This window comes from Limulus polyphemus, unplaced genomic scaffold (genome assembly GCF_000517525.1).
Source record: "Limulus polyphemus unplaced genomic scaffold, Limulus_polyphemus-2.1.2 Scaffold1836, whole genome shotgun sequence".
In the NCBI taxonomy this organism is placed as follows: domain Eukaryota; kingdom Metazoa; phylum Arthropoda; class Merostomata; order Xiphosura; family Limulidae; genus Limulus; species Limulus polyphemus.
In genome coordinates, this window is record NW_013667446.1 from 75,977 (window position 1) to 99,644 (window position 23,668).

At 31.7% G+C, this 23,668-nt stretch overlaps 1 protein-coding gene across 1 annotated transcript in view; it reads left to right on the forward strand.

The window, feature by feature from the left end:
* LOC106465102 (importin-11-like) overlaps positions 1-23,668 on the forward strand; it is a 65,405-nt gene that overhangs the window by 25,974 nt on the left and 15,763 nt on the right. The window contains exons 5-15 of the mRNA XM_013925297.2: positions 7,847-7,976; positions 8,931-9,038; positions 9,380-9,450; positions 10,332-10,431; positions 12,019-12,111; positions 12,862-13,017; positions 17,116-17,156; positions 20,761-20,899; positions 21,536-21,641; positions 23,135-23,294; positions 23,513-23,528. Coding sequence (XP_013780751.1) covers positions 7,847-7,976; positions 8,931-9,038; positions 9,380-9,450; positions 10,332-10,431; positions 12,019-12,111; positions 12,862-13,017; positions 17,116-17,156; positions 20,761-20,899; positions 21,536-21,641; positions 23,135-23,294; positions 23,513-23,528 — 1,120 coding nt within the window. The remainder of the gene's footprint in view (positions 1-7,846; positions 7,977-8,930; positions 9,039-9,379; positions 9,451-10,331; positions 10,432-12,018; positions 12,112-12,861; positions 13,018-17,115; positions 17,157-20,760; positions 20,900-21,535; positions 21,642-23,134; positions 23,295-23,512; positions 23,529-23,668) is intronic.

Sequence of the window (23,668 nt, forward strand, 5' to 3'; positions counted from 1 at the left end):
TTTTCTCTTTTTATGTTAATGTTTAAAAAGGGCAGACATCTGTTAGATTATACTTTTTGTGTGAAAATTATGACATTTGGTCTCAACATGTTTAAGAATTCTGTGAAATTAAGTTGAATATCTTTCTCATGTTGTCAAATACTAGATATTGTCAATGTATCTTAAACAGGTTTCAGGTTTCTTGAAGTGTGTGAATTTATTCCCAAATAGATTTTATTCTAGAATAGACATGTAAAGATTACTAAGTAGAGGGGAATACCATCGTTAGTAAATAGAACTGGCTTTTGTAGATAAAATAAGTGGTGTTTATAAAAATTTTATTGGGCTGATAAGGTGATCTGAAACAGGATTGTCTTATTCTAGTCATGTTCTTAAACAGAGTAAAGCCTGCTTCACTGGTATTGAGGCAAAGATAGATATTATCTCAAAAGACACCAAGATATCTTCTTGGTTTAAGTGAAAGTCTTTTATTCTATCTACAAAGACTAAAGGGTTTTTGAGGGAATAGGGGTTAGTTTTGAGTAAAAGGATTAACAATAGAAAATAATAAAAAGAAATAGATCTGAATTTGAGGAAAGAGGCAAAACACAGTGTAATGACAAAGTGAAAAATAGGCTTTTATTTATTAAAAGCCAAACAGTGAGGACAAGTGCAGTAAGACACAACACAACATTTTTCTCTAAATTGGAGAGAACTTTACTTCAGAAGGAAAAATTTGCAGAAAATCTGAATGAGACTAAAATAGTTAAGCTAAGAGATAGTGGATACCTGAGACTAGCTAGAAATTGTTTGGCACATGCCCAGGGGATAACATTACCCTCAAGTTTTAGGAGTGAAACGTAGTATACAGGAGCTTAGTTAAATGTGTGAGTCCCAGATTTGCAAGAACTATTAACTATGAAAGAATCAGTTAATTCAAGTTATAAATGTAGAGACAGATATTAAAGACCTGAAGATATATTAGAAGAAACTCAAAATTTGCCCCCTATTGTGTCTTCAAGTTACTTCAATTTTCTCGTCATGACCTCATTCCTACTTTAATCGACAAATCTTTCACCGCACACTTCACTCTCATTGTTTTGTTGATTATCACTCATTTATGATTGCACTAATTTTCTCATTCTGGTAACATCGATTCTCAAACTCTTGTTGTCATTGATTAACTCAAACTTTCATCATTATTGATTAACAATACCTATTAATTTTTCCTACTAATTTTGCTCTGTAACGTTCGCTTTATAAATTCGCTACCCTCAATGATTCATCATCAGTCTATACAATCAGCCTATGTCCTAATTAGATTGGTCACCATCATTTAATTCAATCACTTCAGTAGCCTCTGAGTAGGACAACCTTTTGTTGCCTGACTCTGTTCTTTTCTTTTTGAATATACACAACCCATTTATCCAAGTCAATTTGTCTTATTATATAACATTATACATACTAGTATCTCTATTAAGCATAATGCTATTATCACTGAATTAGATACTTTCCATTTATCTTATCTCTTTCTGCTGTAGCTCGTAAACAATCTACATGCTGTCAAAATTCCTTACTACTTAACCCTGCTCTCTGAATGTAATAGATAACGTAAAAGTGAAACTGGAATCGAGTATGAAATACCATTTTGACAACCTTGTATTCCAAAAACCTAACCCTATGGACTGTGATTACAGGAAGGAACGAGCAGCAATTGTCAAAGTTGAATGGTTCCAGGTGGCTGAAACGTACGTTATAAAAGAACTAGCAGTAATGAACTGTTACACAGGATAAATTGATAATTATAGTTTTAGGCCTCTTGTTCTTTGTGACATGCTGAGTAATAAAGATGTGTGATACATAAATTAGTAGCAATGTATTTACATTTGTTTGAGTGGGAGGAAGGACAGTATTCATTCCCACAACTTACAGAGATATGTAGAGATATTTTGCAGTGCTACACCAAGCTACAAACCAAAGGGATGGAAAAGGTCAGAATGAAATCTTGGGTTACAGGACTACCATCTATTAATGTAGAAAACTATGGATGCAATGAGGCAGTACTGTGTGATTACCATTCAGACCCCGGAGAGCATTGTGCCAAATGGAAACTGAGTGTGTTGTATCATCAGACGACTAACAGTGACCCTAGTGTGTTCAACTTTTGGTGTTGATTTTTATAATATGGACAACCAACCCAAGGACAAAGAAATGATGAGGCAAGGAAGAGAAGAGAAGGCATCACTTGATTGTATAAATGATGGTCTTCAATTTCTTCCTTTTGATTATTTTATATTGATATAATTAATAGTTTAACCGATTATCTTATTTTATTTTATGATATATTATGAGTAGTATAGACAAAGAGATTATTATGGAGTGTGATACTATATAAGTATAGCATAATAACCTGTTGGTACATGAATGTTGAGTCTTTGCAGTATAGTAACCTATTTTTCTTTTGTAACCAGTATTATATTAATGGTTAAGGGTCAAGGTATCATATAAATATGCTTACACGTGACCTCATTTATTGGTGATATGAAGGATAGATCATTTAGTAAGATTGTTAGTAAATTCTAGAGAAAATTATGTCAAAAGGTTGTTAAGGGAAGAGATGCTTAACTAAATTATTGGAAGCATTAGTCGATAAGAGACAGAAATAGAAACAGAGAGATTGGAAAATTTCATGTAAGAAGGGAGGAGTGGAGCATTTATGAGTAATTGTCAAATGCTTCAGGAATTAAGGAAAATATATATATTTCATGCAAGCCCAGGCAAGACATGAATATACATTATAAGAAATGATGTTGTGCAGTGCAGAGAATGCAGACCAATGACAGTTACATAACAATTATTACCTAATAGAGAGTGAGAGAGAGTAGAATGTTCCAGACTAAAACTTACAAAAGTGGCACTCCCATAGTCGTGAGAAGGTGTGGGTGAAGTGCAAGGCATGAACTTGTCCTCGATAGACTGATGTCATTGTAACAGAGAAAAGGCTACAGCTAAAGTTTATGTTAAGGGGTGGAGATGGAATTTTGAAGTACGATTGATGTCAAGAGAAGGTAGGAGCAATACAAGTAAATAGGCTGTCAATTTACCTACTCTAACAGCAACTAATCATTAGAGAGTTTTGTTTTTGGTTCTGGGAAAACCCAGGAGGGTGTAGAAATTGACTAATGAAGTATTGGACCTAGTTGTGAGTAGATGTGAATACTATTTGGACATTTGCAAGAATAATAAAGAAATTTGTATAAAAACTCATGTTTGAATTGAAAAGTCAGTTCTCTTGGCATGTAAAGAAAAGTCAGTCTGCTGAAAACTGAAGAGTTCTCCTTAAAGTCTGAAGTTGAAAGTCTGCAAAAAAATTTTGAAGCAACGAAGCCAAAACACCATCTCAACCTTGATGTAAGTTACAATTAATATTTCTCTCAAATCGAATAAAATTGTTAAGAAGCTCGTGTAAAAGAGTGTAACGTTAGAAAGGTTGGAATATGTCAGAATATCTGGCTATTAATCGAGAAACTTCTTAAAATCATAGAGGATTTGATGAGAATTGTAATGGAGTTGATTAATGAGATACCAAAGTTTTATATGTTAGAATTGTAAGTTGAAATATCTATGTTATATTAAATCTGATGTATTTTTTTTTGGAACCCCTGTCTCCAAGTCCTTTCTTTATTCTAACTGTAAATTTCATTGAGTTAGTGACTTTTATACTCCACTCGTGACTGTATTTCTAAACTTAATATAAATCTATTGTGACTGGTGGTAGAGTCGAGCTCCAATGACTAGCTTACATGCCCCACCTGTTACAGTTTGCCTTTGACTGGAGTAAGTCTTATCACTTCCTTTCATTTATGTTTTATTTTCAGCAACCCTAGTTTTAACCACTGATAATGGTATCCCACTCTATGGCAGGTGTAGCCTGGTCAGGTATGCTTTGCCTTAAACCCATACTATTTACTGATTGCATTATAACACTCACTGTAGAGATAGTGTTTCTGCAAGACCACTGGTGGCATACCTAGTGGTATATATATATATATATATATATATATATGTTTCTAGATATCAATAACTTATACTCAGTGGTGGACCGTCACTCATGGACTTCATAAGTAAAGTAGAAGGGGATTTCTGCATATCCCTGCAGACCCTTTGAGTAAGTAAATTGGGGTTGGTATGCTTTTTAAAATAGGGAATCACGGACTCCCACTGCACTTTCTCCGGTGTGATGTTCCTCTGGACTTCCCCTCCACATTTACTTTCCCCATTTATTTCTTCTTGTGAAGCATGGGAGTCCTTACCACTTCCCAGTTGCTGGGGTGGTGGACCATGGAGAATTTCTTCTGAATGAGTTTAGAATTTACTTTACAATACCTACTCATGATTATACACTCAGTGAGAAGAAGGAAAAACGGGTTTCCCTCCTTCCATTTTCCCTAGTTGCTTTTTCCCAGGTGTACAGATGTTGGGTGGAACAGGTCCAGCCTCTGCAGGATCCTCCTCATAATACTGGCTTCAGGATGACACCGCTCCACTCCTACAGCTGTGTATATTGGAGGCCTTTCTTTTTGCTCATTGCAGTTGCTCCTATGGTTGAGTTTGGGAGACTTTGTCTGCCTCGTAATACCAGCAACAGGACGTACGTACACTGTTCCTACATTTGAGCAAAATTTCCATGTCCTCCTCATAATTCCAGGTGCAGGATGTCACTTTTCTGCATTTACAGTTGAGTGAGTTATGTTTTCTGCTTCTAATACCGGTTACAGATATTACCCATAACCCCGGATTTGATTTGATGTACTTTTTGCTTCTACTGTTGTTGTGGGGAGTTTGTCTGGTTTCAACCAAAAGCTCACATCCTCTTCGTAATTCCGGTTGCTTGACGTGTGACACCCTGTTTACTTACGTTTGGTGTTGATAGGTATATATTGCACGGTGCACATGCCTTATGTTTGTGTTACAAGAATTGTTTTTCATCCTGAACTTCTTAATGCCGAGGATGAGTTATGGAACCTTGTCTGTCCAGTTGAGGTTGTGAATGTACATAGTTAATCTTGTTTATATTTTACCTCTCAGAACAAATTACACTTGTGCACATCCTTTTTTTTCCCACTTGTATCAGATTCACTTCTTACTTCAAGAGTGAAGAACATACCTGTTCCAGAAGTAGTGTGGTACCCCACAAGTGTGCTTAAAAACAACCAAACCATTTGACTGAAAGAATTGTTATAAGTTATCCTCTGAGTATCACACAACCTGCCTTATTGTTGAAGTGCTGCAGAACTATATGGTGTACTAATCTACAAAGACCTTCCTCATGGGTATGGTTTAATTGACACCAAAAGGGGAATATGTAATAACAATGAGTAACCAAGGTTATCTGCACTTTAGAATCCATCTTTGTATTTAAATCTATACCACTGTCCATGTTTTTTATGATTGCAGAAAAAAAATTGTAAAGAACTACTGATTGTAGAAAGTTTAAAAGTGTGTGGACTTTTACAGAAATTGTAGTTTGTCTACAAAAACAGTGTAATTTTCATATTCTGTTTATTTTTTTTTACTTGCAATCTATCTAATTCACAATGCATTGCATTGAACTACAATGGATGCAATTTATGTCCCTGTTTATACCTGTCCCACTTAATGTTAACTGTTCTGAAACCAGTTAGTCTTTTCTTACATTACAATTTTTGTCCTACATATGTCAACAGTTAAAATGTTTATTATAATTTCTCATATTGCCTCGACAGTGAAGTAAAATTGTATAAACAAAAATCATTGGAACTGTCAAATTATTTTGGGTCTGAAGATTATTTTTTTTCTGAGCAGTTAATCTTTCTTTCTTTTTGTACAGTCTCGGGTGAATTTGGGATGTATGAAATTTGTACAAGTGGTAATAAGCTTTAATATGGTGTTGGAAGAGAATGTAATGGAAAATGTTTCATTTTCTGTGATTTTTAGTGGACTATATGGACAGTTTTCTGCTGAGACATTTAGAGAGTGTGTCTGTTACATACCAAAACTGGCCACAGAACACTGGTTTGCATAGGCATATTTTTTTTGATTCTGTTGTGAAACTTTTATTGTTTATCACACTGCTGCTCATTTTTATCTTGAGAGAAGACAGAATTGGCACTAGGAGCTTGGCAATGTCATCAGGTTTTCTAATTTGTTATATTAGGTTATTTGTATCGTGCTATGGCTGCATTGCCTCGGTCAGCTGGTAGAATCATTTTGCTAATACTTTACAAACCATTTAACAAAGGAAAAAAACGACAAACGTTTGACATAATATTGATATTAAGAACACCAAACATTTTACTGAACTAGATAGACAATGTCTTCTTGCAAGAAATTCCATAAATATTTCTCCATGAATTATGAAATGAAAAGGATATGTTAATATAAAAAAAATAGGATGATTTAAATAATATATCCTTCATTGCAAATATTTTTGATAAATTCATAGTGATTGAGTAGAAAAAAAGAAATGCATTCTTGGTGTCATGTTTGTCAACACTTGATTTTAATCATAATATCAACTACATTGTAGTGTAATGACACATATTAAAAGGTGACATAAGTGTTTTCAGTACCTGGTTGTATTACCTATTCAAAATATTCTCATACTTAACCTTAAATAAAGAGTAGTCTCGTGGTGATAAGATGTAGAATGTACAAACTACTACTTTATGTTAGTTTATGTGTAGCCCCCCCAGTGGCACAGTGGTATTTTTGCGGACTTGCAATGCTAGAATCTGAGTTTCGATACCCATGGTGGGCAGAGCTCAGATAGCCCATTGTGTATCTTTGTGTATGTTTATGTGTATATAGGTATGTTTGTTTGTATTTATAGATTATCTCTAATAAAAAAGATTTTTATCCTTGTATTAAATAAGATGCATAACTTAATAAAGAAAATCATCATGCTACCTGTAGAGTATTTAAAATTGTACTTTCAACAACACACTAGCTAGCTTGCAATAACACATATTAGCATTATTCACAGAAACATATTTTTAACGTTTAGTATAACTTAAATTCAAATAACGTGGTGTTTGTGTCAACGAAAGCTATTCATTATTTGTTAAATAAATGTAGAGGTAAATGTGTCTAATTAAGTATGGTAAAGAAATTTCAGGGTACATTTATCTAGTTGAACAGGTTTAAAGAAATGGTAAGACACATTTACATAATCCAATGGGTTAAGATGTGTCAAAATCTTACTTAATGGACTTAGTTAAGTAGATTGACAGCATTTTTTATTATGCTGAGTAGGTTAAATATGTAGGATACGTTTACTTAGTTGTGTTGACTTTGAAACACATTTACCTAGTTTTGTAAGATGAAATGTAGAAGTACATTTACCAAGTTAAATAAGTTAGAAAAATTGTGAAACCACTTTTACCTAGTTAAGATACTTACCTAGTAGAGTATGCTAAGGAAATTGAAAGAGTTAGGTAAATATATGACATGTTACCTTTACCCAGTTTAATATGTAAGTAAGTTTCAAGGTGCTTTTATTTTGTTGAGTAGGTTGATGAACCTTCATGAGAAGTGTACCTTTTTTAACTAGGTTGAAATATATAATTCCACTTACTTAATTCTAAAATCTGGTTGTATCACAGATTTCTATAGGTTGTGAGAACATTAAAGAAAATATTACTTTATTTTGATATCCCTATTTCTCAGAAGAAAATATTTAATTCAAATGTTGTTACTTGTATTCAACTCTTTAAAATTGGTCTCTCTCAATTGTAAAAATGCATTTTGCTTCTAAAAAGTTGATAAGATTGTAGTTTTTCTTTCATAAATTTGTGCTTGAGATTCAGTTGGACTTTTTTACTCATAGCTGACGTTGAACATTTTCAACTACATTCTGTACCTATGGGACAACCACACACAACAAATACTACATCTAATTTCTCAGAAGGACTTCAATCTGTCTGCTTCTCTAGAGAAGTCATTGCTGTCATTAAGAGGTAAAAACCTAGCAACATGATTCTGTAAACCAAAATATAAAGTAGTGTTTATATTTTTTTATGTTGAGCCATTTCAATCTTGATTTATGTTATTCCAGTAATTTATTTAATCCTTTTTACTTTTAGACTGTAAAGTTGAAGTTAATTTGATTTTTGTAAATACACTTTCCTCATTGTAAATAAGACATTTACAGTACATGTAAATGGTACACATATTTTAAATTTTTACCTGGGAAACCTGAACTTTAGAAATTCTTATTCACACATACCCTCAGGTTAGGTTTCTGCAAATTTCAACCAGATAACAGATTGACTTCCCCCTTCCCTACACACACACACACACACACCCAAAATTTTTAAAATCTATGAAATTCGTTATTCTACAAATGGAGATGGTAAAGCAATTATGTTTATGCAAAGAAATTATTTAAAAAATAATTGAACTTTTAAATTAATCACCATTGTAAATTGTGTAAATAATGAATTCAGCCATTTCATGATTTAAGAAAGTGATATAGTTATTCAGTTAAAACGTGTTGTTTTTTGGGTACATTTAGAAAAGTTCAGTGTGTGTGTTTGTTGAAAGTTACTGTGACCAGTTGTACATAATCTAACTGTAATCCTCTTACATTGGCTTCTTCAAACAACTAGTTAAAGCATGTTTACTTAACTTTTATTTGTAGTGTATTTAATGTGTAGTAAAGTTGTTTATGTTTGTGCTGGATGTTTTTCAAAAATGAAATGGCAAAAAAAAGTGAAGGCCAGTGAGCTAAGATGTTGATCAAATTTCCTGTTTTTCATAGCATTAGAAACTTCATTTCTTTTACTAAAGTTATATTACGTTCTACTTGTATTTTGAGTTTATAATTTTAATTTTGAATATGAATATTACTGCTAAATTTGTGATTTGAATTAAATAGTGTATTAGTAAATTGCATAATATATTTTCCAAAGTGCTGAGAAAACTCATTGTGCATGGCATGAAGAGTCCTCATGAGGTGGAGGATGCTGTTCGTTTCATGAGTCTTGTCTTCCATAGGATTCCAGAGTTTCTACATTGCAGTAAGTAACTATTAGCTCAGAAATAGTGACATGTTTACAGTTGACACAAAACTGTTTCTGTATTTGGCTAGAAATGATTTCTGGGTGTCATTGTGTGGATGATTAGTGTGTTATCCTAGCACTGTAAGTTTTAAGTGTGAATTATTTTGATGTAGATGATATTGAAGACTTGTCTTTAGTAATTAATACAATGATAAAGATAAAATTTCCTTGATTGTATTGAATGTTTAAGTATGCTGTTGCAATTATCACAATGATTATTAATTAACTCAAGGATATTAGTCTCACAAGTTTTTGTTTTTCATTCAAATTTCCATGACATTGTGAGTATTTTTTCCTAGGAAAAGCTGTAGAAGACAGGAACAATCTTAGAGAGCTGATTCAGAAATCTTTAATTGTTCTAACTAAAGCAGTAAGTTTCCATGTTTTCATGTTAAAGATGTGGTAAAAACATTTTGCATATATATATATATATATATATATTTCTATTATGACCATTTTGCATATTTTACTGATAATACAGAAAAAAATGTTTTGTATATTGCAGAATAGGTGTGTGCATGCATGCATATCATGGTAAAAATGTTTTAATTTTTAATATAATTAGATAAATATACAGTTGTTCTCTGGGGCCTTGGTTTACTTAGCACTGGCCTATTAAACTAGGCATTTGATGGGCTCAGATTCAAGATTTAGTGTTATTAATATGCTTCGTACTTTCCCACAAGTGACTCAGCAGTAAGTCTAAAGGCTTATAATGCTGAAAACTTGGTTTCGATACTTATGATGGGCACATCACAGATTGCCCAAATGAACAAAAAGTTTTGCACTTTCAATAGTGAGCTGTGGGTGAATTATCGGAGTAACGGCCAATCCCAGTATTTGTGAAGAGTAGCTGCTTCAGGTGGTGCATGCTGCAGACTAGTTGCCTTTCCTCTAATATGTAACTCTGAATTTGGGATGGCTATGTCTAAATCGTAGTAGTCTTTCAACTGGAAATTTAGTCCATTTTGTGTGCATACGATGTTTTTCAGATGAGCAAACAAACAAATATTTGTTCAGACTTTTTAAAATACATCTAGGATAGAAGATGGAAATAAATTAAACTTATTTTTGTAATCATACATCTTTTATATAGACAGTACATTGTATTTGTTAAAATGTTTAAAATGTGCTGTTATTTTGAGCTATTATGAAGAACATTCTTACAATTAATATGTTTGTAGTAAATAAATGTGTAGTTTTTGTTCAACTTATTTAAACATTACAAAAGATATTCATTTCTTCAACCAGCTACATGACGTGCTTGAACTTCATCCCTTCTCGTTTGTTCAGTTCATCAGGTCATCGCTGGATTGTACTGTTTCTCTGTGTTTTACTCCAGCTGGGGAAGGTAAGTTGGACAGCTGTATTCTGTATACTAAGAGTCTTTTTTTTTTCATGTTCATGTTGCAACATGATTATGTATGTAAATATTTAATCTTAATACTAAAAAAAAAGTGGAAAATACATGTGAGCAATTATTTGCATATAAAATTAGATTGTTAATTAAAAATTCCCCAGATATTCTGATAATAAAAAAGGTCAAACTGAAAGCACTAAAGATTTCTGTATAAAAGTTAAATAAGTTCTGCACATGATTCACTATTGTAGTTGTTAGTATGAACTCCAGACCATGTGAACATCATTAGACTAATATTTATATGCTCTAGCATTGTAACTATCTCATTAACAATATGTTCAAATGGCTTTCTTTTGAAATATAACTTTTGTGAAGCATATTACCTAACAAGTGTAAAACATTAAAAAAATACAGAGTTCTATGAAAAATTAAGCAGTGTTATCAGCTTTGATACAGAGTTTTATGAGAAGTTGAGCAGTGTTATCAGCTTTGATACAGAGTTTTATGAGAAGTTGAGCAGTGTTATCGGCTTGATACAGAGTTTTATGAAAGTTAAGCAGTGTTATCAGCTTTGATACAGAGTTTTATGAAAAGTTGAGCAGTGTCATCAGCTTTGATACAGAGTTTTATGAAAAGTTAAGCAGTGTTATCAACTTTGATACAGAGTTTTATGAAAAGTTGAGCAGTGTTATCAGCTTGATACAGAGTTTTATGAAAGTTAAGCAGTGTTATCAGTTTTGAAATGTAACATATTGAGTTTCATACAAGAAATAGATGAATTGTTGGTATTTACGTATCTACTTCCTAGTGGTGGCTTTAATCTTTCTAAACCAGTGTTCTTTTTATGTGTAAGGGGGTATTGTAGTTAAATGGGGAAGGTCCTTTTTTTTTGTAAAAGTTGTGGACAGGTGTGGTGATCCAGTGCTGTCTGGGAGCTTCAAGGTTAATTATATATGCAATATATTTTAGCATTAATATTTAGTATTCTGTATTTTCCAGACATCAGAAATTCTAATTTACTATGACAATAAATATACTAATTCATTTTGTGGGTTTATGAATTTATTTATCTGTGAACTCTGATACTTTTGGAGCTTGCAGGAACAGTCTTGACAGGTGGGCTTTGGGTGGCCAGGGTGATAACCTTATTTATATGGTGTAGCCCCACCTACTAAGGGGGATCAAGTACTCCAGAAGCTACCTAGGTATAATGGGGATCTAGGAGTAGGTTTTTAGGAAGCTCTGTGTTCTTACTTCCCACTCACGACTACACATGGTCAGGCATCCTAACAAGGTTTGTTTTGGGGTATGGACCTCCTCAAGGTGGTTATAGAAGTAACTGGGGATAATGGAAAAGCTTTTTAGTACATTGGGGTCTCTTCGAAACATGAGAGGGCCCTCTAAACCCCACAGCAGAATACAGATGTTTAGTGCTAGTAAACACAAGCTACAATGGAGATTTAAATCAGTGTTTGGCACTAACACCAAGAATACTTAAGGAGCTGCCATTGGCTCATACATATAGGTGACATCCACATTGGGAAAGTTCAGTAACTCTTACAATTTTATCATTATTAGGTTTGCTTTTTGAGAGATTTAGAGTCCAGTGTTTAAACTTGATCAAAGGAATTTTGTTTTGCCCGGAATACAAACCAGCTAAAGTAATTGAAGGTAAGTTAGCTTTTATATTTTGAGTACATTCTTGTCAAAATGCTGAGTAGTTTTATTTTTTATTTTTTTTAGTCTGTATATTAAATAAAAATCAGTTAATTACTAAGAATGAAGATATAATATTTTATAAGAATTCAGTTGACTTGATTTCTTGGTAATTTTCAGTACTTAAGCCCAAACCAGTATCCTTTAGGAAAGTTTGTTTATTTCCTTTATGTTGTGATTATTAATTTCATTTGTTTTTTTTTGATTCCCAAAAATAAAACTATTGTACCAATAATGTGTATAGTGTTGATAATCAAAGATGATTCCAAGTAGGTAAAAAGACATCTCATTTCTTTAGTTGGTCGAAGTAAATATAAGTGAAATAGAAATATTCTGTTTAATGTAAAGAAACCAGGAGTACAATAAAGAAGATTTAATTGGAAAGTATATATTTTTTTGTAGAGTTATCAGTATCAAGTTTCATGTACTTATAATTCTCTTTTGAAGATTAAACTTGGTATTGTAATATTAGATATTTTCTAAAAAATGTAAAAGAGTCCTTAACATTTATCGAGTGTTATCTGATGTCTTCGAAAGAAATAGGAATTTTCCTCTGGAGCAGTAACTTTCTGAGAAGTTTGTGTGTTTGTATGTATTATACTTGTTCAGTAATAAGTTATATATGATCCCCCCCCCCCACATTTTTATGTTATCTTTCTATATAGCAATTTGTTTATCATTAATGCTATTAATTTGTCTTTTTAGAAACCAAAGAACCTGCCACACTAGAAGCCCATCGTATCAAAATGGAATTTTTTACTTATTCTACTTTAACAGAAATATGTCGGAGACTACTGACAAATTATTTTCTTCTAACTGAAGAAGACTTAGATTCTTGGGATAATGATCCAGAAGAATTTGGTAAGCTATTAGAGTACCTGTTAATTATATTTGATGCATATTGATTTTAATCATTATTATTATTATTTTATTTTATGGTTTACAGCCTACCGTAGTGTTATAAGTGTTAACAAACATATTGAATTAGTTAGTTTCTTGGCACTGTCTTTCAACAACAAAACTGAAGTCTTTCAATCTTAGATTTATAGATCCTTCAGAAATATCCCTTCATATTTATTTTTTCTTAAACTTGATTTTGATCAACTGAGATACCAAATGAAATCTAAGACATAAAGTTCAACTTGGTATCACAGGAATGATATGTTTCTGTCTCGCATGTCTTATGAACCATACTCTACCACATTAACAAAGCACCTGATGTTGATTATTTTGTCTTTTGGGAGTTAGCATGTTGTGCCCCCCAATGCTATAGAACCAGTAGTTCCAACTATTCCAGATTTTTATTCCCATCTTTTTGTAAACCCCAGAAAGACAGGGATTGGTGCCCCTTTTTAGATCTTTCCATTTGAACTGTTCTATGAAGGTTTCTCTGTTCACCATGGAGTCTTACATGTCCCTTTGATGGGCATTTGCTCCTGGTTCTTGTATGATGAAGATTGACGTGTCTGATGATTACCTTCACATCGCTTTATAGTCTTTGCTTTGTCCATGAGGTATGTGTTTATCAGTTCCGTGCCCTTCCTTTCAGGTTTGCCTTGGCCCTCCATGTTTTTGTTGGGTTGTCAGGTACTTTGCCCACCTTCTTCATGTACTTGATTTCCGTTTCCACCAGTACATAGATGATTGGCTCCTTTTAGCCCCATCAAGAAGTACACATAACATTGCTTATAAACCTAAGGTATGAAGAAATATTGCCCATGTTTTACCTAGATCATGAATTATACTAGTAATACCATCAAAAACTAAGGAACTTTCTTTGTTTTGGTCATGCTGTTTAATTATGATACTTTTGAAAACATAATGTTTTTTGCTTTTTTTCAGACCATAGTCTTTAGTAATGATACATTTAAAAAGTAAGAATTGATCTTTATCTAGATCATGATTATTAGTAATAATGCTGTCAAAATGTTAAGCCCCTTCTTTATATAGACCTTGGGCTTTAGTAAAGACATGGTCCAAAATATGATATATATATATATATGTAATATTATATAACACAATTGTGTTTATATTACTGCAATTAGTAATTATAATAATTAAAGTTCAAGGTCCATCTTTTGTGTAGACCATAACTTTTAATAATGGCACTCTTCAAAAGATTAGGCCATATCATTTGGTAAAGACACTGTGAAAACAAGGTCCTTTCTTTGTTGAAATAACAGGTTTAACTTGTCATACCATCCAAAAATATTGTATTTTTGTTGTGTAGCTTATAGACTTTACCAATAGCACAATGCCAAAAAATAATTTTCTTTATTGAGGTCACAGTTTTACTAATGATGGTAAGAAAAATAAGGTTATTTTCTTGTTTAGAACATAATCGTAAGTAATGCATTATTCACAAATTAAAGCTGTTTCTATAATAGATATTAAAAACATGGTAATACCAAAAAATATCTTTAATACAGAAGTTTCAGAATTTCATTAAATTCCATCATCAGTATTAATATCTAAAAAAAATAATTATTTCATAATGTTTGAACTACAGAAAACAACATTAGCATTGAACAAGTTTTCATATTCAGTCAGAAGTTTAGAAAGAACAGACTTAAACGGTAACAATAAAATGGAATGTATGATAAAACATGCGGCATACACATGTTTGATAAATAAAATTGTTAAGAGAAACTATTATAGAGAAAGGCTTAAATATAAGTAGAAACACTGAATCTTTAAAATAATAATAATTATCAAATAAAAACACTGAGAATCCAGAATTGATTACATTAATGACAACAGGGAGGAGTTGATATTATTATTTAGTGTTGGGTAATCATTAAAAATGGAGAGGTTTTCTTTAAAAAAGAGTTTGTAATCTGTGGTTCTGGAGTCGAGAATGTTAAAGTTTTCTGGAAATTTTATTATCAGGTCTAATTAATTAACATATCTTTAAATCTTATAAGTCATGGAATTTAACTAAACTGGGTTGTCAGATTTTATCCATATTAATGCTGTTGGTGCAGGCTTTGGTGATAGATTTGTATTAAATAATGCAAACTTCAGTTATGAGTAACATTTATATAGAGCTAAGCCTAACTAACTAATCTAGCAAAGTACCAGCTTTTATACTCTTTTCTTATAGAGTCCTTGCTATTTAAAACTTGGAAAAGCTAGTTGAAATTCTTAGTTTTGGTGAAATTTTCTGGAACTTTCTCATCACACACTTACATTGTAATTCATCTTAAACATTTTATTTGCTAATGTTCGTGGTGCAATATGTTTTTGAAATACATTTATCTTGTAGCTTGTCCTTCACAAGACACGAGTTATTGGTGTTTCTGTGTTTCTTCCACATCCACTAAATGTACCTTTGTCTACTTCACTCGTGATGTTTACTTAGATTGACTGGCTGATAAGTAGCTGTACTGGTCATTTGGTAAATCTTGTAGCTTGTCCTTCACAAGACACGAGTTATTGGTGTTTCTGTGTTTCTTCCACATCCACTAAATGTATCTTTGTCTACTTCACTCGTGATGTTTACTTAGATTGACTGGCTGATAAGTAGCTGTACTGGTCATTTGGTAATGATTTTTCCATTATAGGATAATAAATCAAGCTGTTTATGCATAAAATAAATACTTGCTTATGTAAATAGGGTTGATAGCACTTTCAGTGAATGATGTATATATGCTAATGCAGTGACATGTTGCTGTCTGAAGTGCCAAGAATAACATATCTAGCATCTGCACATTTGCTTAAAGACAAATATGTGACCATTAATGCTACATTGCTGATACACGTTAACTTATTCCTGATGTATTGCTACAGCCTCAATGAGGATGAAATATTCATTAGCAAGATTGTTAAATGAAATAGATCCAAAAGGTCTAAGAAGAGAGCTTTCTGAAGCAGAAAAACTTGCAAAGCACTTAGAGCAGGACTCCCTAATTTTATCATAAGCAGTGCCCTCATTTACAAGGTAAAGGCTATGGTTTCAAAAGAGACTTCCACACCCCACCCTTTATGTCAAAAAGTCAGTGTGCTGAAGCTGGACATGTTTCCTCATGCTGTTAACAAGGTAATAGACAAGGTTTAGAAATTGAAAAAGTTTGCAAGCTTTCAGCCACAATAGTTACAAAATGTGACTAAATAGCTGAAATTTCAGCAATTTCAATAAGTCACATATTTGTTAATTCTCCTGATACAGTTTCATTGAACTTTTGTTCTGTATATTTTTTTTTTTTGTTGGTCTGTAAATATGATTTTGGAAGCTGATACCAGTCTGTGTGTAAAGGCCTGTTGAAAGTCTGTTAAGATGAGTTGTCTAAAATGATATTGCAATCTCTTACAGAAGTTTGTTACAGTAGAAATTGTGGTGTCTAGCAATAGTTTGTGTGATGATGACCGTCATATTGAGCAAGATTGATGCTGGAGGAAGTAAATCCAAGAATAGCACTAGACCTAGATCCTCAAGTGCAGTTAATCTTAGTTTACTTAAATATTAATATCTAATTAAATGGATAATAATTATTACCCCACTTTTATCTGAAATGTCAAAATACTTCATTATTAAAACAATAACTTATTCTCTTCTGCTAGGTTTTAGTCATGTTCTATCATGAACCAGTAAAAAGTTTGTTTTTTTGGGGGGGAGGTTAAACCTTTCGTTTTTGTGAATCAGAAAATAAAGTAGCTATTTTACTAAGGTAATGGCCTTTTTTGTTAGGATCAAGAATACAAGATTCAGTTTTACCTGTATCACAGCTGAGCAAGTGTTTGTTTATAAGTATTAAGTTTTATTAATATGGTTTCATTAAATTGGTTTCACAGATCACAAAATATGTTATTGGTTTATTGATTGATTGATGTTGAAATTTTTAATTTGTGACTTCATAATGCTAAAATTATTGTGTTTTATTATGGTTATATCTTAATAATTCAAACAATTAAAAAAAAAAGATTCTTTTAAAACTGAAGTTAAAATTCTATTTATTTCAGCAACTGATGAGGGAGGAGAGACGTGGAAGTTTAGTTTGAGGGTAAGTCTAACAATTGTGATTGTCCATATGATTTATCTGATTGAAAGAAGTCACACATTTATGTATGATTAGTTGATTCACATTTATGTACAATAGGGGGTGTAGCCAAGGAGGAATCATGGGGGTTGGGGGGCAAACAACCACCCACAATATTCTAAAAAAGTCTAAAAGGTCTACTATTTTCTGATATTTGAAATAAACACTTGGTTTCCATGTAAGTCATTTAAATTATTTGTATAGAAGAAAAGTTCCATGTTTTTTGGGAAAAGACTCCACTCCTCACACCCCTGTACTATACCACTTAAGAATGTTCTTGTGTGCTAGAACTTTAAAAACTAATGTTGTCAAATAATCGTGTAGTAAACAACTACTTAGAGCAGTTTTTTTAATTAACTATGAATGGCTGTTCAATTCCTGTAGTAACAATGAGCAAGCCCAATAATCTTGCTTCTGGCTATACCAGTGGACTGTGGCTAATCTGGTTAAATGCCTTCATTTTTTTTTTGCAAATTATTTGAAGTATGATGATTTGCATATGCAGAATAGTGTCTAAAATTGACCTCTTCTATGAGGGTTACACTACAGGACTTTCTCACACAAAATGATTCTGTTACATTATTACTAAGTCAGTCAAACATATTTTAACATTTTGAAGAAAATTTTGGTAAAGTAAGAAAAAGACATAATTTCTAAAAGGCTAAAATTTATGGTTATCTGTCATTTGAACACCAGAGATTATGTCATCAGAAGTAATCCAAGAAAGCAGTGGCCCATTGTAGCTAAATTAGAAATTTATTTGGAATTGAATCAAAATAATTCACAAGTTTCCCCCAAAGCACATAAATAAATGGAAGACAAGCGGTCAAAGGTTGTATGAGAGTTATCTTGCATGTGACACGTGGAATTATGAAACATATCTATTTTAGTGACGGAAACAAACTGGGCAATTTATTGATCTCGTGCTGGTGATAGAGCACTCCAAAAAATTGAATAAAGCATGTCATAAAAGTCTCTCCAGAGGATTTATGCTTGTTGCAGGTTACAGCTATAATTGTAAGTTAAACATGCCTACTGGGAATTGCAGAATTTGGTTTTAAATAATAGAAGTAATTAGTTGAAACATCTTGTACCTTATAGAGAACATACTATTGAACAAGAATGGATTATTTTATACCCTATTATGCCATGAGAAAATAAATATCTTTGTAAAGATTGATTTCTAATATAGTAGGGATCCATCCAGCCAAAATTCAAGTCAATATGCCAGTTCCTTGCAGTATACAATATACAAGGTATTCACAAAAGTACAAGTAAAATCATCAGATGTCTCTATGTCTTTGGAATTTTTGCTCATGTATGGTTGAGAGACTTTGGAAAGTATATAAAGAAGAGTGGGCTAACATTTATCTTAATGTATTGTGCAAAAGACTCCTGGAGTGTACATAGAACTGAAAAGCCATTACATGAAACATGGTCACTTGTGAAAGGAGGAGCTGTCAGGGCCAGGCACTCATCTTTGTATCATAAGCATAGGTTTTGATCACTCCTATATATTTGCAAGATGGGAAACAGTTTTCACTTACAAATGTAAAGATTTTGTGCACTTTTATAACATGATATCGTTTAAACATTCTAACTTTATTTTATTATTTTAATCTGATTTCATTAAGATTTTGTCATAAATATTTAAATTTTTGATCTGGTTTTACATAACATTCTTTATTATTTAATTTTGATATTTTGTTTACCATTCATCACATATAATGTTTTTCACAATATTGATTATATTTCAGTGAACCTAGATTAAGCCTCAATCATATTAATGTTATGGAAGAATACATTATAAACTGTCTGCTATTGCAATACCTAGTCATTGAGATTCATTCCTTAATAATAATAATGATTTTGAATTATTTAGAATAAGTCGTATATATATAATTTTTGGAACCTGCTGTACCTTATAGAGAACATTCTATTAAAAAAGTTAAATTATTTTATATTATCATTATGGTTGGGTGTGGCTTAGTGTTTTTCATGCTAGACTGTTAATTAGAAGGTCCAAGGTTGAAGCCACTATATACTGTTGAACATTTTCACATTGTGAGGATATTATAACAGTGGAGTTTATCTCACTACTCAGTTATGAGTAAACTTAAGGGCAGCGGGTGCCTTCTTTATTGTTAGCATTTCTAGACTAGGAGTGGTTGATCTGGCTGTTTAGCCATATGTTGCTAAGTAGGATTAGCACTATCAGACTTTAGTCTCTAGGTTTAATGGGTAGAACATTAGATTGTTGAATGAATGAAGGCTTAGCACCATCAGACTTTAGTCTGTAGGTTTAATATGTAGAATATTAGATTGTTGAATGAATGAAGGGTTAGTACCATCAGACTTTAGTCTCTAGTTTAATGGGTGGAATATTAGATTATTGGATGAATGAAGGGTTAGCACCATCAGTCTAGTCTCTAGGTTTAATGGGTGGAATATTAGATTGTTGAATGAATGAAGCTTTAGCACCATGAAACTGTACTACCTATATTTAATAAGTTGAAACTTGTATTTATTGGGGGAATGTAGGTTTACTACCATCAGACTGTACTATCTAAGTTTAATTGGTAGTTTTTTGATTGCTGGATGATGAAAATTTTAGCACAACAAAACTGCAGTGAGTGTCTAGGTTTTAATGTGTAAATATTAAAATGTTAGATATAGCATCATGATGCTGTACTCCTTAGGTTAAAGGATTCGGATTTTTGATAAATGAATGTTGCACATTTTAAAGTACAGAATAATTTGGGTACGGGTTTTTTAATTTAAAAGTAGAATTGTCAGATAATGAATTATTTTGCTGTAAAGTATATAAAAACAAACTGTTTGATTAGTCTGTTTTAAGGTATGAATGGATTAATTTTCAGCCATTTTTTCCTGTCTCTGGTTCTCTTCTATTCTTATATTTGACTAGTCTATTTTAAGGTATGAATGGATTAATTTTCAGACATTTTTTCCTGTCTCTGGTTCTCTTCTATTCTTATATTTGACTAGTCTATTTTAAGGTATGAATGGATTAATTTTCAGCCATTTTTTCCTGTCTCTGGTTCTCTTCTATTCTTATATTTGACTAGTCTGTTTTAAGGTATGAATGGATTAATTTTCAGCCATTTTTTCCTGTCTCTGCTTCTATTCTATTCTTATAATCCATTACATAGAATCTTGTGAAAAGCAGAAAAAGTTAACCCAAATCATTTTCAAGACTTACTATTTGATTTGTTGATAAGATATCATGTTTGACATGTTTTAATTTTTCTCGAATCTGCTGACACTAACTGGCTCAAAACAAACCAAACTTATTTATGTTATTAGCATCAGTTATAGAAGCAGTAATTGTAAAAATTATGGTCTTTGTTAATTGTAAATAATGAGAATACCATGGAGGTGATTTTGACTGCTGAACACACTTGTTTGAATAAATGAAGTTTTTTTTTAAGCACCATTTTTTCATATAAATCTGTGCACATAACTCGTTTTTGAACTGTAAAAGCTTTTTCCTTCTTTTGTCTTACTTAGAATTGATTTTCTAATCAGTATTGTATTTCATTTGTTGCAGCCATGCACAGAGGTCCTTTTTCTGACTTTGTTTCATGAGTTTCGTCAAACTCTTACTCCTCTGATTTTAGATATGGTACAGAAAGTCACTAGGGAACCTGCAACAGAAGATATGCGATCAATCTTGCAAAAAGATGCTGGTAATTTCCAGTTTTTGTGAAAATAACAACATTTAAATCTGTGGATACGGCTTAGCACACACATATTGTTTAATCACAGTGAAACATACCTTAATACCATATGTTATAACATGCATTTAACTAAAGAAAAGCTATAACACTGGTCTCATTAAAGATTATTTTGTATAAAGTGTTTATCAATTAATTTATTTAAGTATATATGAAATGTTAATTTAAATAGTTAGTAATAAATATAATTAGAAGTTAATTCAGAATACAAAATCATCCTGTTATTAGAAAAAGAAAAATACCACAATATCCAATTAACAAATAATTTGAAAGAACTTAATATTAACGAATGAAGTAGAAATTAAATAACAATTTATTATTGCATTTATGTCACTAACAACTTTTTACTTGTACCCAAAAAAGAGGCACTTTTAAGAGTTTTTTATATTATCCTGTTTAAATTTGCATCCCCTATAAACAGAAATCATGCATTTCTTTTCATATATTTCACAATTAAAAGTAATAGCCACAAGCCTAATTTTCTTACTACTCGATTCTCTCAAAGTTTGCATGCACTTTTGTTGAAAATACCTAATATATATATAAGTTTAATCTGTATATTACCAGAGTTTTTATTCTCCTTAACAGTATATAATGCAGTTGGCTTGGCAGCATTTGAATTGTTTGATGACATTGATTTTGACAACTGGTTTTTGGAGGTTTTATTACAAGAATTGAAACTCAAGACTTCAAGGTTAGGAACAAGTTGATGTTTTTCAACTTTAGACAATCTCTGATAAAGTTGAAACAAATAAATAGGTTAGATCTTACTTCTGATCATTATATTCATTACTTTTGATCACTTATTTGAATGATTATATCAATTAAAGGATGTTAAAAACTGGAATTGGGCTAGAGGAAGGCCACAGTAAATTCACCATAACTTGCGTTGATTCAAAGACATGGTGTTCTGGTTTTAATGCATTAACAAAACCATATTCAGAAGGGTTGATGTCAGAATTGGGATGTATGTGAAAAAAGTTTTCTTGCTGAGATTTCATAAACTTATGCAAAAAAACATGAGTTTGACATTCTGTGACTGTTAGACAATAAATAATAATTGTTTTACACTTATCTTTAATCCAAATTTTTCGTTATAATTTTTTAGCGGTATTAATCACTTTCTGTAAGTATTCTCCATGTCACGTTATCTCTGTTGTGTTTTACTTAAGGTAGCACTGACCCTTAAAGAACATTTCAATATTTGAAAAATCAAATTTTTCTAATTTAGCCTAAATCAAAAATTTCTCCTCTTTTCTACATAAATAACTCAGTTTTGTCTTAAAATCTTTACTAATTAACCTGTAGTAAGTGATAAAAAATAAAAGTCTAGTTTGTTTTCATTAATTAAAATTAAATGCCCATAGCTCATTAACATTGCAGAAAATTTTCCAAGTTTTTAATTCAAGTTATTAGTATGTTCACAAAGAGCATATGTATCAATTTTCACGTTTATATCATTCCTAAGTAAAGTTATGGTGTTAAGAGTTTGTGTTATGTATTTCTTTATCCCTGTCCTGAGAGATTTAATTTCTATCATCAGAGTTCAGAATATCCCCCCAAAATGTTACATTCACCTTTTTTTCCTTATAGAATAGACCTTGCTTTAAAATAACAGTTATTTTGGTCCAGGCAGTGAGCTTTAAAACAAATTTTACATTGACTTTTTTTTTCTGATTTATTTTTCAGGTTAGAGAGCTCCACCTATAGTGTTGGTGGTGAGCTTTAGAAAACGCTTCATTTGTCTCTTTTAATTATTTTTTAGAAAGTTTAGATAGCTTCACTGTAGGTGGTAAATTTTTAGAACACACCTTTCCTTTTGAACGCTGTATTCTCAAGTTGGTTTAGTACTAAAGGGACATAGTCAACAACCTTTGCATTTTTTAACAGATATAAGACTCTGAAACTTTTGAATGTTTACTTGTGAAACTAAGTATATACCAAAAGATAAAAAAGAAAAGTTTTAAATTAATTAGCTATTTTTCAGAGAAGGCTATATAATTTGAAATTTGATAGATTAAAATTATTATTCAAAGCAAGCAGGGTATCCATTCTAGATTGAAAATTAAAGATGCATACCAAATATAAGTGCTGGTTTTGTAGCTATGACCTATAAGATAATTATACATGGTTGTATACTTAGTATATAGCATCAAAATCCATTGTAACTTGTATGTCGTACCTCAGCTATAGAATCATTCGACGAAGAGTTACGTGGTTAATTGGTCAGTGGGTTGGAGTGAAGCTGTCCCCAGAACTCAGGCCGATTTTATATGAGGCCTTGCTTCCATTGTTAGATGAACAAGAAGATCTTGTAGTGAGATTAGCAGCTGCAAATACTTTGAAAGTCGATATCCTTTAAATAGTTTTATTTTAAGTAGTAGTATATTTTATGATCCTTCTAGACATGAATATTTTAGAGAATATTCAAGTTGCTTTTTAAAGAAATCATAGTATATTTTATGATCCTTCTAGACATGAATATTTTAGAGAATATTCAAGTTGCTTTTTAAAGAAATCATTAAAGATCAATGTATTTATTTTGTTTAATTGCATATCACGTAGTATAACAATGTAAAATGCAAGTATTTAGGATTTTAACTGTGTTTTTCTTGAGGAATTTGTTGTATTGGTTGCTTATTTTATTTAAATATTTTAAATTTCCTTTTATAAATTACAAAAAGTTAAACCATATTTATATTCCTTTCTCGTATGAATTTT